The sequence below is a fragment of the Rattus norvegicus genome, chromosome 18 (genome assembly GCF_036323735.1).
Source record: "Rattus norvegicus strain BN/NHsdMcwi chromosome 18, GRCr8, whole genome shotgun sequence".
Classification (NCBI taxonomy): domain Eukaryota; kingdom Metazoa; phylum Chordata; class Mammalia; order Rodentia; family Muridae; genus Rattus; species Rattus norvegicus.
In genome coordinates, this window is record NC_086036.1 from 27,522,187 (window position 1) to 27,537,351 (window position 15,165).

The following is a 15,165-nucleotide window of genomic DNA, read 5'->3' on the forward strand; positions in this document are numbered from 1 at the left end:
CAGGACTGTCCTTAACCTCTAGCTTGACCGTCCCGCTGTGACTCAGGCCCCAGCTGGCTCTGATACACCAGCCCCTCCTTTGTCACCAGCCTCACAGTGACAGCACAGGCTGAACTTAAAAATCTTAGTCTTGTGGATCTTGTGCTCCTCACGATTACCTAGACACACACTCAGTGATGACTTCTGCACAGAGTTGGCCTTTCATCCTCTCAAATCTGCCTGAGCAACTTGAGCAGGCTGCCCTTTCCCTGTTTCTCTGCTTTAAAGTTTTCTCCCTTTCCTTGTTTGAAGGTTTTTGTTCAACAGTGTAAGCTGCTGCAGATGTGATCTGTATGGATGGATAATAAGCACAGATTTTCACTACCTGATGGCTTCTGATTTCTCAGCTTCCCTGTGGTCTTGGAATCCAGCCTTTGAATTCTCTAGTCAGGGCTAACATGAGCACACACACACACACACACACACACACACACACACACACCAGCACAAGTGTGAGTGCATAAGCACAAGCACAGAAACACACTCCTATACTCCATTCTGCCCTGGCCCTATAGCTAGCCCCAGAGGATCACATTCAAGTCCAGGTAGGGTGTGATTGGGCTAACTGGGGCTGAGTATGTAGAAAAAAAAAACACCAAAAGCAAGTAGCAGTGCCTACTGGCCCACAGTTCCCGAAAGACTCACAAAGACCCAGTTCCTAATCACTCCCATTGGCTCTACCCCACCCCAAACGAGGGCAATGGCAGGGGCTAAGGATTTGAACGGTGTTCCCTCCTAAGCTCACGAGAGGCAGCTGCAGTGGTGGTGCTCCCTAGACCTCCCATGAAGCCCTTGGTGCCTTGGAGGCAGACAGGCAGAGCATGCACTCTTAGAGGGATGTGGGACCCACAGGGATGGAAGGGAAGGGTTGGTCTCCCCAGGACAGAGAAGGGTTGGGTATCACAGCTAGGGAACAGCAAAGTAACCAGCAGTTTATTTCTCCCTGGAACACTGACGGCTACGGGCCCGACGTGTTCCTGAGGTTTTCTTATGCTTCTGGTCCAGCACCTGGGCCATGTAGGTCTCCTGCTGCTTCTGGATCCGGAAGTCAGACATGTGATTCCTGCAACGGAGCCAGCTGGTGGTAGGCTGGACAGCCCTGGGTAGGGGCCACAAGTCAGGCTCCCCACTTCCATCAACAACCCCCAGCCTGGCCCAGCCCCTCACCTGAAACTCTGTCTCTGCTGGCTGATAACTTGCTGCAACTCTTTAATCTCATTCTCTTTGCCATTAAGTATGTCTTCCTGCTTTATAATGTGGGATTCAATTTCTGTGGGGGAGAGAGGCAGGGAGGTGGGGTGGTTCCCACTCTCAGGCTTCTGAGTCGAGGTCTTCCTTTGTGTGGTTCTTCACACTTTACTCTCCCTGCCCAGGAGTTCTTCTTGGACAGCTGCCTGGACCTTAGTATGAATTTGTTTTTCCGAATTGGAGACTGCACCCAAGGCCTCACACGGGACAGGTAAGAGCTCTGCCACTGAGCTCAGAGGTAACTCCTGTCTCTGCCTCCCAAATGCTAGGATCAAAGGAGTGCTACCATGCTGCCACCACCCCAACCCCATACCCAGCCCTCTTTTTTTTTTAATTTTAATTTTATTTTTTTGTGAGGCAGGGTCTCTATTATAATAGTTCTGGCTGTTCTGGAACTTTCCATGTAGACCAGGCTAGTCTCAACTGCAAGAAATTCACCTGCCTCAGCCTCCTCCAAACTATACCACCACACCCATCTCAACTTTCTACTTGGTTTTAAAGCAGAGGCTTATTAAGTTGACCAGGCTAGCCTTAAACTCACTCTGTAATCCTAGGAGGCCTTAAACTTTTGGTCCTGCTACCTCAGCTTCCTGAGTAGTCAGGCTTACGGGTATTCATCACAGGACCCTGCCATATCTGCAAATTTGTGAGATCTCATGAGTTAGGGACAATGTTGTCAGTAACTTCACCACTGTATTATGAACCTCACCCAGGTGAGGATGGGTAAAAATCCTTGGTGAGAAGTTGCAGCCCCTCCAAGTACTTCCTTTTCCCATCCGGGCCCCCTTTTCCCTTGTGCACTGTCTAAAGTGTCTCATCCATCCATTGTTGGCCTTTCTATGACTAGGACATAGGTCCACAGGGACTGTTCTGCTCGTCACTGTAACCTGAAGACCTAAAACGGAGCCTGAATCATAGATCTGTGTGCTGTAGAGGGAACAAGATGTTGCTAAGGGCTCTGGGCTTCGAAATACCAACCTTGGCCATCTCAGTTACACCAGACCTATCAAGGGCAGACTGATGCCCAGCCTTGAGCTGTACAGGGGCCTCCGGTGAGAGATGAGGTCCTTGACTACTCCAGACATGGGTTTAACTTCTCAAAAGGAGGAGTCAGGACTCAGGAACTAGAGGCTGGACAGATGGCTCGGCAGCTAAGAGCACTGACTGCTCTTCCAGAAGACCCTGAATTGGTTCCCAGTACCCTATGGTAGTTCGTAAACATGTTAAGTCTAGTTCCTGGGGATCTGGCACCCCTTCTGACCTCCCTAGGCTCTAGGCACACACACGGTGTACATACATCTATACAGGCAAAACAGTCACATAAACCCTAAAAACAAAACTCAAACTAGGGCTGGAGAAATGGCTCAGTGGTTAAGAGCAGCTCTTAAGAGTTAAGAGTGGTTAAGAGTGCTCTTCCAGAGGTCCTGAGCTCAATTCCCAGCAACCACATGGTGGCTCACAACCATCTGTAAAGGGGTCTGATGCCCTCTTCTGGTGTGTCTGAACAGCTACAGTGTACTCACATTAAATAATTATAAAAAAAAAAAAACTCAAACTAAACTGAGGGTGGCAGCACATGCTACTAATCCCAGCACTTGGAAGGCAGAGGTAAGAGTATGGGAAGTCCACGGTCATCTTACGAAGTTCAGGGACGTTCTAGGCTACCTGAGACTCCCATTTCAACACAATGAATGAATGAATGAATGAATGAATAAATAAATATATGCTGAGGAGTTGAAGGCTGGTGGTGTGGTTCATTGCTACAACACTTGCCTAGGCATGTGTGAGGCTCTTGAGTTTGATTTCCTGCACCAAAGAAAGGAGAGAGGAAAATAACAAAAGATCAAAGAGGAAATGACGAGAGGAGGACGGCTGCACTGGAGGAAGGCTCGTGTTGATGAGGCAGTGTTAGCAAGCTGGGCTGGCTGCTTTTTCAGACCAGGTTTCTCATATCTCAACAGTCCCTATTCCACAGCAGCATGGAGCAGACCCAGTGAGACAGTGATGGAAAAGCCTCCCTCCTAACCAAGCACACATTAGGGACAACGATTTTTGTGTATTAAGTCAAAATCCAATGTGGCTATAAGGACCCAAGAGCATTTATATAACTGTCCTTCATGGAGCCCTGGAAAATTTGATCACACAGGGAGGGGGAAAAAGCCCTTCTGATAAAAGGACGGCTGCACAGGACTGGGAAGACAGTTCCCTGGTCGAGTGCATGCCTATGCTTAGCTGGCAAAGCCCTGGGTTCCATTCCTAGCACCAATAAAAAAAGAAAAATAAAGGAAGGGAAATGTTAGGTGTGGTGGCACATGGTGTAATCCCAGCACTCAGGAGGTGAAGGCAGGAGAAGCTATTCAAAGTCATTCCTTATCGAGTTTGAGGGCAGCCTGGAATGCCTCAGAACCCATCTTGAAAAAGGGGTAGGGGACTGGGGAGTGAACACAGTGGTTAAGAGTACCACTGCTCTTCTAGAGGACCTGGGCTCCATTCCCAACATGATAGATTACAACTTCCTGTAATTCTGTGTACCTGCAGACAATACACCCATACATACATATAAGATAGACAAACCTAAAAAAGCAGTGATTAAAGTTAAATATAAAAAAAATTGGGGGTGGGGTGGGGTGAGAATGGAAAAGGGCTTGTTCTGTGAATCACTTGCCTTGAAAGCATGAGGTTCTGGAGTGGGGTCCCCAGAACCCATGTGAGACGCTGGGGTGTGGCGATATGCGCTTATTATCCTAGTGCTGGAGAGGCTGAGGCAGGAGGATGCCTGGGACTCTCTTGGCCAGCCAGTGTAGCCAAACTGGTGAGCTTCAGGCCAGTGAGAGCCTGCCTTACAGGAAGTGGGTATCATTGCTCAGGATAACATTAGAGGTTGTCTTCCAGCTTCTATATGCACATGCACACACGCGCACACACACACACACACACACACACACACACACACACACATACAATTTAAATGGGATGGGGGCTACGGAGGTGGTTGGTTGGTAAAATGCTTGATCAACAAACACGAAGACTGCAATGTAGATACCCAGCACCCACATATGAAGCCCTTGTAATCCTAATGCTGGGGAAATCAAGACACTGGGTCCTTGGGGCTGGCTGGCTAGTCAGTCTAGTCAAAACTGGCAAGTTCCAGGTTCATGTGAGATCTTGTCACAAGAAATAAGGTAATGGACTGGTGAGATGGCTCAGCAGGTAAAACTGCTTGCTGCTGACCCAGAGGACCAGGTTTAAGTTTAATCTCCAGGACCCACACAGTAGATGGAGAAAGTGAAGGCTGAATTTTCCTTTCACCTTCACACACACACACACACACACACACACACACACACACACACACACACACACTACAAAACCACTGCTTAAAAAAAATGTCAGGTAGTTGAAGACATGGCTTAGTGTTTAAAAGCACTTGTTGCTTTTGCAGAGGACTCTGGGTCAAGTCCTATCACCTATATGGCAGCTCATAACTGTCTGCAAATCCAGTACCAGGGTTATCAGATGCCTTCTTGTGGGATCTGTGGGCAGCAATCATGCATGGGGTGCAGATATATACACACATGCAGGTATAACACTCACACACATAAAACAATGTGGAGAGTGCTTGAGGACTGCCCCTAACTCTGACCTCTGGACCTTGCATGCACAGACATACAAGGGAGGGAAGAAGGGAGGGAAGGAGGGAGGGAGGGAAAGAGGTAACTACAACACAAGCTTGGTCATGCAGAAGTGTTGGTGCATTTAGCAGTTCAGGTGAAATCTGGCCCTAGAAGTACAAAGTAGAAAGAAGGAGACATTGGTGAAGGCTGGAGACAGGAAAGAGCCCACTGCATGATGGTACTGGGTCACAGAGCCTGGTTCTCAAGGTCATCTGCATAATTTGAATTAATTGCATCTAAAATTCTTCTGGCAAAAAGAACTAGAAATCTGTGACTAACTGGGCATAGTGACACAGACTTATTAACTCCAGTATTTAGAGGATCTCTGTGAGTTCAAGGACAACATGCTCTATATACAGAGCTCTAGGATAGCCAAGACTACACCACACAGAGAAAACCTGTGTCAAAATGGGGGGGGGGGAATAACTGTAAGTATATATATGAAATTGGATTGAGCTGGGTGGGGGTAGCACATGCCTTATTTTCAGCACTCAGGAGGCCAAGGCAGACAGACCTCTGTTGAGTTTGAGGCCAGCCTGGTCTACAGAGCAAGTTCTTGGACAGGCAGGGCTATGCAGAGAAAGCCTGTCTCAAAACAAACAAACAAAACAAAAAACAAACAAAAAATAGCAACAAAACTAAACTAAAAACTAAAACACAAAGGGCCAGGCAGAAGTATTGATTAAAGCACGGTGGTTCATACCAGCACCCTGGCTTAGATGAGGACTGTGGCCCCACTGGAACACTCTATGGGGGAGGCATCCAGACCCTGACCCTGTAACACCTGCAGAGCCCTAGGGCCTGGGCTGATTTGGGTAGAAGGAGATTCTCTAAGGTAAGGTGTCTCTGGCTATACCGACTCTCTCGGTTCCCCACATAGGGGAAGTGCAAAGGCAGGTAGGACCCGGGGTGGAGGGACAGTGGGTATGAGACAGTGACTACTGGTCAGGCTTCAGGAAGCCTTGCTCAAACACCCATGATGCCTGTCAGCCTGCTTGCCTGCTCTGAGAGACCAGCCTGTTGGCACTTCTCAGGGAGTGCTCACCAGGAGTGACAGAAGGCTGTGGGTGGGTGAAAGCTGCCCAGGGCCCCCGTGGGAGCCTCACGAGGAGGGATCTTAACTCTCTTGGGCTCAGATTGGTTTTTGGTCCCTTTAAGATCTGCTACAGTAAGCGAACAGATGTCATGCATAGAATCTGTAGCTACCTCTAGGTGAGTCCCAAGACTTTAGCATTCTCTGAACATGAAAGCTGACCCTGAATGTTAGGACATTATGTAGTTGTGCCCTCAACTCAAGTGTTCCACACACAGAACCAGAAGGGGCCGAAGGCATGCACACAGCAGAGTGGAAATCTGGTGGCCCAGACAGATTTTACTCATTGAATATAATACTTTTAAACCGCCTGAACTAGTTGTCTACACTGACAATTCAGAAGTTTCCATTAAAGTTGACTTCTAAATTCCTTTTGTTGTTGTTTTTTTTTTCTTTTTCTTTTTTTTTTCCAGAGCTGGGGACCGAACCCAGGGCCTTGCGCCTGCTACCACTGAGCTAAATCCCCAACCCCTTGTTGTTTTTGAGACAAGGTCTTATACAGCTCACAATGGCCTCAAACTCCCAATCCTCCTGCCTGTACCTCCTGAATGCTGGAATTAAAAGCATGTGTCACAACTCTGGCTTCTAGATTCTTTTTTTAAAGATCTGGCAATCTTAGGTTCTATTCCCAGGGGAGGGGCACGACTCTGGTAACCCGGTCTCCAGTCCTGTGGAGTCCCTTGATCCCGAGTCTTAAGATACCCAGCAGTTGCATCTGCTCTCCGGCTCTTTTTAAGCAAAGTTATAAATAGAGTACACTGTTTCTAACACTTATCAAAAATGGGAAAAAACAAAAGGTGGACTAAGAAGGTTGTATGTTTCAAGAAAAATGGGAGCGAGCCCGTTCCTTTATGGCTGTGAAGAATACCGCACACTGTTCGCGTCCATCACTTCCGTGGCCTGCCTGGTCCCTGAAGGCACTTTCGAAGGTGTGACCCGCCTGGACTTGCCTGTATCCTCAGCCGGGGGCAGAAGTTGGGGTACAGCCCTGCTTTTGGCACCATCATTGGGCTGTTGGAAAAGAGCCCGTGTATGTTAACTTGGGGGGCAGCACGGGCCTCCCGCCTACCATTGCACTTGGTGATGAGCTGGTCCTTCTTGCTAGACTCCTGCAGGACTCTGCTCTTGACACTGGAGAGCCTGAGTGGGCAAGTTAAAATGGAAGGGTGGGTGGGCAGAAGGCAGATGAGCCCCCAAGCTCTGAATGCCTTCCTCAGGCCCACTCACTCACGCTTTCTCAAAGGCCATTTTCTCCTTCTCCAGCTGCTTAGACAGCACCTCCACCTCGCCAAGGGCAAACTGCAACTTCTCTTCTTCCTTGGCCAGGAGGGCTTTGGTTTTGGCGTGAGCAGCTTTTTCATCCTGCAAGGGAGACAGATGGTGGCTCTCTTTATCCCAAGCCATGTTGGGTCTCTCAGGATCCCTTAACTAAACCCCGCTTTTCAGAGGTGTGTGCTGAAGTCAGGGTGCAGGAAGGTTTGGCCTCACTAGGAGGGCTACAAGACTCAAGGGTTCAGCCCAGCCACAGGGATCTCGGGAAGTGGGAAGAGATTAGGAGTGTAGAGAGTCCACTCACCACCAGCTTCTTCTCTACTTCCTGGAACTCTTCTTTACTGACAAAATTTTCATCTTGGAGAACCATCTGCAACAGAGCCTGGCTCAGGAAGGGCCTGGGGCTAGGAGAGCAGGGGGATGCCCTCCAAGGACCAGGACAAAGGATGGGTAATGTAACCATGTCCAAGGCACCCAGGTCTCAACAGGCCTTAGGACAGGAGGATTAAGTCTCACGGATTTACAGAGACCTGGCTCTAGGTGCTGCCTATAAGGATCAACTAGCCTCATGGAGAGTGTTCAAGGCAGCACTGCACACTCTATGTCCTAGCAACAGTATACAGGCTGTGGTACACAGAGGGCCCAGCTTTAGTAAGGATCGGGATTGCTCTCAGAGAAAATGACAGGAATCCTGAGATCTAACTGCTAAATAGGATGTGTAGAGAAAAAGTGTTCCAGATGGTAGGAGTAAGCTGCCAAGAGGAAGATCTGGGGAGCCTTTGGGGATTGAAGATAACTCAGCACCCATGGCAGCGTACGCTTCGTTGAAATAGAGTATGCCTCTCATAATGCCCCTCGTATCTAACTACTCAGAGGGGAAGATGCTGTCTAAAAATCATTAGCGTGAAAAACAGATGTTAAGCCAGTGTTTTGGGGTTTTTGTTTTTGTTTGTATGTGTGTGTGTGTTTTTTTGTTTTTAGATAGAGACACATCTCAACATTGTCACCAAAAGAGAAACAACAACAAACCCCATGAGCTCCAAGATGGTCATTACCGAGGTAACTTTTGACGCCAGTGGGCGGCACCCACTGAGGTTGGAAACCAAAGGGCACAGAAAAGTTTGGAGGCCCTTAAATCAGCACCGTGAAAGGCCAATTTGTATCAGCACTGCCTTTGATACTGGAGAGGAGTGCGGCTTAAGGAATGATCTGGTTTCTGTGCGCAGGTTGCCTTAGGGAGTCGGTGAGGTCCGCTAAACGTGGAGACCCTGAAGTTCACTGAGTATCTACCAGTCCCTTCAGCAACCAGGCAGAATGGGGAATATTGGTAAAGTTTAGAAAAGCACCCAAGCTCTTCTGGCTTCCATCCCTGATAGCTAAGTGAACCCTGCCTCCGGAAGGACGCCCTTCCCAATGTATACTAGCTACGCCCCCTACATTCACAGAGGGCCTGGACCCGCCCCCACCGGGGAGGCGTCCAGCGCGATCTTTCACCGAGCTCTGCCTGCATACCACATTCCTCAGCTGGTGGATCAATTCCTCCTGAGATTCAATGACGTCCCGCAGTTGATCGAAGGCGAGACACACAGATCCAGAGCCCCCCTGCGACCACCCAAGGGGCGTCGCCATCTTTTGCCCCCGCCAGCTCGTTGGAAATGGCCTCTAGCTGCGTGCCTCACCGGTCGCCGACCAATGAGAATGCGACGCCACAGAGCACCCTGGCAACTAGGGCGGGGACTTCCTCTGTTCGCAAGGCCGAGGCCCGGCTCTTTGAAAGCCCCTTCAGTCCGGGGCCTTTGGCTCAGTGAGTAGAGCCAGGCTGGATTTCATCACCCAACAATGCAACAAATGACCCGGTGTGTGATAGCTTAAGCTGGTAATTTAAGCGTTCAGAAGGCTGGAGGATTGTGAATTCAAGGCCAACCTGGTCTACATATAAAAGCCCTGTCTCAAAACAAGAAAACCCACAAAAATACAGAAGAAAAGTTCTTGCTTAGCATACACAGAATCTTGGTTTCCAACCAGACCCCAACATTTCGGAGGCAGAGGCAGGAAAGAAACTCAAAGTCATTTTTGCATACTCAGCAAGTTTAAGGCTAGTAAGGACTCGAGACCTTGTCTCCAAAACAAACAAAACCAAAGAATAAAAACCAAACCTTTGTAAAATAAGCCAGGCATAGTGGCTAGTACCTCTAATCACAGCTCTCTGTGAGTTCCAGGACAGCCAGAAGTACATAGTGGAACCCCTATAAATGTGTCCTTTTTTGTAAACTTAAAAGATTCTTGTAAGCTTCAGGGAATCTACTTAGGTCCACCTTGCACAGACGAAATGGACTCCAGATAAGAGTACTGTCAACCACTTGTTTTGCTCCCCCACCTGCCACATTCCTGAGGGTGGGATCTAGTCCCCTTTCCCTAGTTCAGGGACATCCACCCCCTCGAAGTACCAAAATCTCAAATTTTCAAATGTACGGCCTAGAAGGACAATTCTCCATGAACCCCTTAACTTTATCTCTTGCCCCAAACACTGATTTTCTATATTTATATAGAAATATAACACTATATTTCTTCCAGCATCCTGCCAGGTGCCGGCGTTTATTAAGCACCTGTGTCCAGGACAGCGCTGAAGCAGCTGCCCACAGGTGCTCAGGTCCAGCCTCACACGCTGCTTCACAATCCCTCCCCCCAAAGTCCTGCAGAGGTTGGACACAGCCTGCTCTTCGCAGACCTGGCCACCAGTCTAGCTTTTGGATGCCCCAGTAAGGAAGCCTCAGTGTCAGCAGGGAGTGCCATAGACAATTATGTTGCCCTTTATTCATTTATTATCAACAAAAGGCTGGGATGTTGGGTTTCAGACCTGGGACTCGTAGCTGGGGTACATGTTTAACCAAAGTGGATCTGGCCTCCATGTTCTCCCAGCATCCCTCAGCCCCTACCTGCTACAGAGCATGGCTCGCATATCCCGCCCTCTATGCTGGGCTTTCCCTCACTCAATGGCTCTTCACTATATAACCCAGACATTTGCCCCCACCCCACCACATATCTCTCTTCTCTCTGTGCATGTGTGCTTTCTCTTTTTCTCCTCTGTCTTCCTCTGCATGGCAACTTCACTGACCCTTTCCTCTGTGGTGTGTGACCAGTGAATTCACCCCCAACAAACCTGCCTTTGTAATTTTTTCGGCTTGGATTGGCTCATTTCGTCGGCCAAGATAACTTATCACCTATGGGAGTCAGAAGTAGGGCCTCATATTCTCAGGAACTGAAGTTATGGATAACTGTGAACCACTTTGTGGGTGCTGGGAACTGAATCTGGGGCTTCTGCAAGAGCAGGTCCTCTTAAGTGATGAACTATCTCTTCAGCCCTGTGCCTAAGGACTTAATTGTGTTTTAATTTTTAATTGTGTGTTGTGTGGGTGTGTGCATTATGTGTGCAGGTCTCACGGAGGCTGGATCCCCTGGAGCTGGCTTCTGCTCAGAGGGAAGGATATCCTGGGGCCAGGAACCACACAGCTCCGAGGTGGAACAGTGTCCCAAGAGAAGGGTATCTTGAGACACAGGAGCTCAGGAGCCTCACAACTGAGATGGCCTCCTCAGGAGAGGCAGCAGCCCTCAGGGGAGGGTAGCCCCGCTGGGCTTAGCCCCCCTCCTTTTGTTTCCTTTCTTCTCAGCTTTGTCTGAAGCTGAGTGTCACTTCAGGCAGTAAATTTCATAACGGAGATTTATTGAAGGGAAGAATCCAGAGATGGCTGTCCTCTTCTTCTGGGAGTGGACAGCAGGGAACTGGACAAAGGAAAGGGCTTATTTAGGATTTCTGACGGGGCAGAGTTTCTCAGGGCAGAGATTTCCAGAGTGAGGATTGGTGAGATTTTAAGTCCTGAGCTTGGGGGACTCAAAGATTGGTGGTTTTCTTTGGGAAGCTCAGGGATTGGTGGGTTTTCCTGTTCAGGGATTGGTGGCTTTTTTTTTTTCTTTTTTTTTTTTTTTTTGGAGCTGGGGACCAAATCCAGGGCCTTGCGCTTGCTAGGCAAGCGCTCTATCACTGAGCCAAATACCCAACCCCCATTGGTGACTTTTTTTCACCCTTTTCCCTGCATCATTTCCAAGAGTTAGGGTGGGAAGTCTTCCCAGTTGCAGCTGGCTTTTTTTTTTTTTTCCGGAGCTGGGGACCGAACCCAGGGCCTTGCACTTGCTAGGCAAGCGCTCTACCACTGAGCTAAATCCCCAACCCCTTGCAGCTGGCTTCTGCTGAGGTGCCATCTCTGTAGGGCTGCTGCTGCTGCTGCTGCTGCTTGTGTGTGTGTGTGTGTGTGTGTGTGTGTGTGTGTGTGTGTGTGTGTGTGTGTATTTGGGAGTGGAGGGGTTGGGTAGAGAGGAAGTGCTATCACTGTGAGCAGCTCCTCTGGGACAGTTCCTGCAGTGGTGTTTCACAAAAGTTGTAGGCTGAGGCAGGAAAGGGACTGCCACCATGGACAGCTTCTGCAGCTCCTCTGACAGTTGTAGACTGAGGAGATGCCACCATTTTAACAGGTGCCACCATTTTGGACAGTTCCATTGGGACATTTTACTGAGGTGGCTGTAGGCTGGTGGGAAGGAGGTGTCTGCTGTTGCTTTGACAGCATTTTTGGGGCAGCAGCGACTCAGGGACCGCAGCTGGAGTTAGAGTTAAGCCACTGGGAATTGAACTCTGGTCCTCTGGAAGGGCAATGCATTCTCGTAGCCTCTGAACCATCTTTTCAACTTCCTGCCTAAGATTATTAAAATATTAAAGTTTTTTTAAACTTCAGTTATAATTTTCATTTTAGGAAAGTGATCTACTTCTGTGCTACACCCTCAGTCCACATTTTCAATGGCTACATGTAACCAGTGGTTACTGCAGTGGGTGGTTACCTAAGGGGTCCTGGAATTTAAGGCCGCAACATAGGGCTTCTTGTATAGACCTTGTCTAGTAAATGAAGATGGTCACCTGAGTCACTCAGACAAAGCTGTAGGGCAGTGACCCTTAGCATTCCTCTGTGACCTGTAGTCTGTTCCATCCCTCAGATCTTTCATGAGATGTTACTACATGTCCTTGCCACTCAGTAGTCACCCAATCCGTCTAAATAGGCTTCCTCACATGTACTTGGGACAACACCCTGAAGGGCAGGAGGCTCTAGTAACCAGTCCCTGGTGATAGGGGGAGGTCACATGGAAAGAACCTTGGATCCAACATGGACATGAAGACTATCAAGGGTGACCACCTTTGGGGTTGGGGATTTAGCTCAGCGGTAGAGCGCTTGCCTAGCAAGCGCAAGGCCCTGGGTTCGGTCCCCAGCTCCGAAAAAAAGAAAAGAAAAAGAAAAAGGGTGACCACTCTTGATAGACACCATCAAAGAGTCTCTGTCAGGAGGCATTCTGGGCTTCTGAGCTCAGTGAAACTCACTGTGGTATGACACCTTAGTTTTGAGCTTGAACGAGGATGCATGCATTAATCACTTGTCCTGCTGCTGTGACAAAGTGCTTAACAAAAGCAGCTTGAGGAAGGAAGGAAGGAAGGAACGGAGGGAGGAAGGGAGGAAGGGAGGGAGGAAGGAAGGAAAGAGGAAGTAAAGAGGAAGGAAGGAAGAAGGGAGGGAGAAGGAAGGAAAGCAAGGAAGGAAGGAAAGAGGGAAAGAGGGAGGGTGGACTTATTCTGACCCACTTTGGAAGTACAGTCTATCATGGCAGGGAAAGCACAGCAGCAGGAGTTTGAAGCAAGCTGGTCAGTCACATTGCATCCAGTCAGTGTAAGTCATTACCTTTTTTTTTTTTTTAAATTAACGTGATAAAAACAGTATGACTAAGGCTGTTTATAGCAAGAGGGTTTATCTGGGTGGTGGTGATGCATACCTTTAATTCCAGTAGATCTCTGTGAGTTTGAGGCCAGCCTGGTCTACATATCAAGTTCCAGGCATAGTGAGAGATCCTCTTTCATAATACAAAAACCCCAAGCCAATCAACCAAACTAAAAAGAAAAATCTATTTTCAGATGATTGATGATGATGTTTGTAACCTCAGCACAGCTTTGGCTGGCATACATGAAGCCAGAGTTCAAATTCCTAGCACTGGACACACATACACATACGTGCCACATTCTCACTCATACAAAAGGCCTCAGACACTGGCAGCTCCTCCTACGGTCACTCTATGTGATTTCTTTCATTCACCCACTAGGCTATGAGAAAGCTCAGGCAGCCCCTGTGGAGAAACTGGAACTGATAGTCCTCAGCCTGAGCTCCTGCTCCCAGCAACAATCTACCAGTTATCAGTGATTCTGAGACAGCCTGGTCTACAGAGTAAGTTCCACCACAGCTAAGGCTACACAGAGAAATCCTACCTCAAAGAAAAAAAAACAAAAATATCTTCAAAACAAAATGTTGGCTATTGTAGTAGCTTGAATATGCTTGGTCCAGGGGGTGGTACTATTAGGAGGTGTGGCCTTGCTGAAGGGAGTGTCACTGTGGCATGGTCTTTGACCCTCATGATAGTTGCCTGAAAGCCAGTCTTCTCCTGTTTGTCTTCAGATAAGATGTTGACCTCTCAGCTTTTCCTGGGCCACGCCTGCCTGGTGCTGCCGTGCTCCTGCCTTGATGATAATGGACTGAACATTTGAACCTGTAAGCCAACCCCAATTAAATGCTGTCCTTATAAGAGCTGCTTTGGTCATGGTGTCTTTTCACAGCAGTAAAACCCTAACTAAGCCAGCTATGACTAGAACTTTGATGGTTTTAATACTGGGACAAAACCAAGCTACTGAAATAACCTAGGCAAGGGTGTGAAGGTACTGCAGTGTGGGTGTATGGGTGGTTTGGGGGTGTGTACCTGACAGTATCAGGAGAAAGATTTGGGATGTTTTGGAGGTAAAAACTAAGATTTTCAGGGCAGGATAGCACTCAGCTGTGATTCAAGGCAAAGTGAGAACTAATCAAGACAGTGGCTCTCACCTTCCTAATGCTGGGACCCTTCAATACACTTCCTCCTATGTGGTGACCCCAAACTCTCCTTTTGCTGCCGAGGTGTGTCAGGAACTCTAAGCATAAAGTTTAGGGTGAGTCTTTGTATAGCTATGGCTGATTGGCATAGTGGCTCTCACCTTCCTAATACTGGGACCCTTTAATACAATTCCTTATGTTGTGGTAACCCCCAAAACTTAACTGTCTCTGCTAGCTATAGATCATAATATATCTGATGCAGGACATCTGGTTTGTGACCCCCAAAGGGGTTGTGATCCACAGAGTGAGAATCATTGCACTAGTTGTTTGCCCTAGGAGTTCTGGGGTAGGTACCATTTATTCTCTGACCCAACCCACCTGCAAGTTCTCAGGCTCTGATGGATTGAGTCTCACGTGCATGTTGGTCCAAGAAGGAGATCTTACAAGTTGGACTATGTATATGAGTACACTGTAGCTGTCTTCAGACACACCAGAAGAGGGCATCGGATCCCATTACAGATGGTTGTGAGCCACCATGTGGTTGCTGGGATTTGAACTCAGGACCTCTGGAAGAGCAGTCAGTGCTCTTAACCACTGAGCCATCTTTCCAGCACCAAGTTGGATTATGTAAATACTAATACCATGAGTGATATTGTCAAACCAAAACTTTGTTACTATGGGCCATATGGAACCTAGCCAGAAAGAGCTGGGTAACCTTAATGTTTCTGATCTAATTCTACTCTGGATCTAGATTGTCTGTGGTATGCTGCCATTGCTACCTGACAGAATCCTTAGCGGAAGTGACTGGTTCAGTTAAAGTCACATCCTTCACCTACAGGCACAGGCTGTGGGCTGAAGGATCATTCTTCTCTGCTGTTCCCAATCCCCTCCC

The 15,165-nt window shown here is 48.3% G+C and overlaps 1 protein-coding gene across 3 annotated transcripts; it reads right to left on the reverse strand.

Moving 5' to 3' along the window:
- Window positions 1-946: 946 nt before the first annotated feature.
- Window positions 947-9,189, reverse strand: Spata24 (spermatogenesis associated 24). 3 transcript variants are annotated; one of them, XM_006254545.5, is made up of 6 exons: window positions 8,839-9,189; window positions 7,631-7,696; window positions 7,286-7,416; window positions 7,124-7,194; window positions 1,207-1,309; window positions 947-1,102 (listed from the first exon to the last, which is right to left on the reverse strand). In XM_006254545.5, exons 1-6 carry the CDS (start codon window positions 8,953-8,955, stop codon window positions 973-975), a joined length of 618 nt encoding a protein of 205 aa, XP_006254607.1. In that variant the 5' UTR covers window positions 8,956-9,189; the 3' UTR covers window positions 947-972. The 3 variants fall into 3 exon arrangements, with proteins under 3 accessions (XP_006254607.1, XP_038952651.1, NP_001020807.2); XM_039096723.2 differs by lacking the exon at window positions 947-1,102 and having other exon boundaries at window positions 1,263-5,068; window positions 8,839-9,110; NM_001025636.2 differs by lacking the exons at window positions 947-1,102; window positions 1,207-1,309 and having other exon boundaries at window positions 6,848-7,194; window positions 8,839-8,961.
- Between the last annotated feature and the right edge of the window lie 5,976 nt (window positions 9,190-15,165).

Coding starts and splice junctions, on each gene's coding strand:
- Spata24 (XM_006254545.5), bottom strand. CDS start 8,955: ATGGCGACGCCCCTTGGGTGGTCGCAGGGGGGCTCTGGATCTGTGTGT. Junction 7,697..8,838: donor TCCACCAGCTGAGGAATGTG/GTATGCAGGCAG, acceptor GCTCTGTTGCAG/ATGGTTCTCCAAGATGAAAA. Junction 1,310..7,123: donor GCTCATCACCAAGTGCAATG/GTAGGCGGGAGG, acceptor TCTCCCCCACAG/AAATTGAATCCCACATTATA.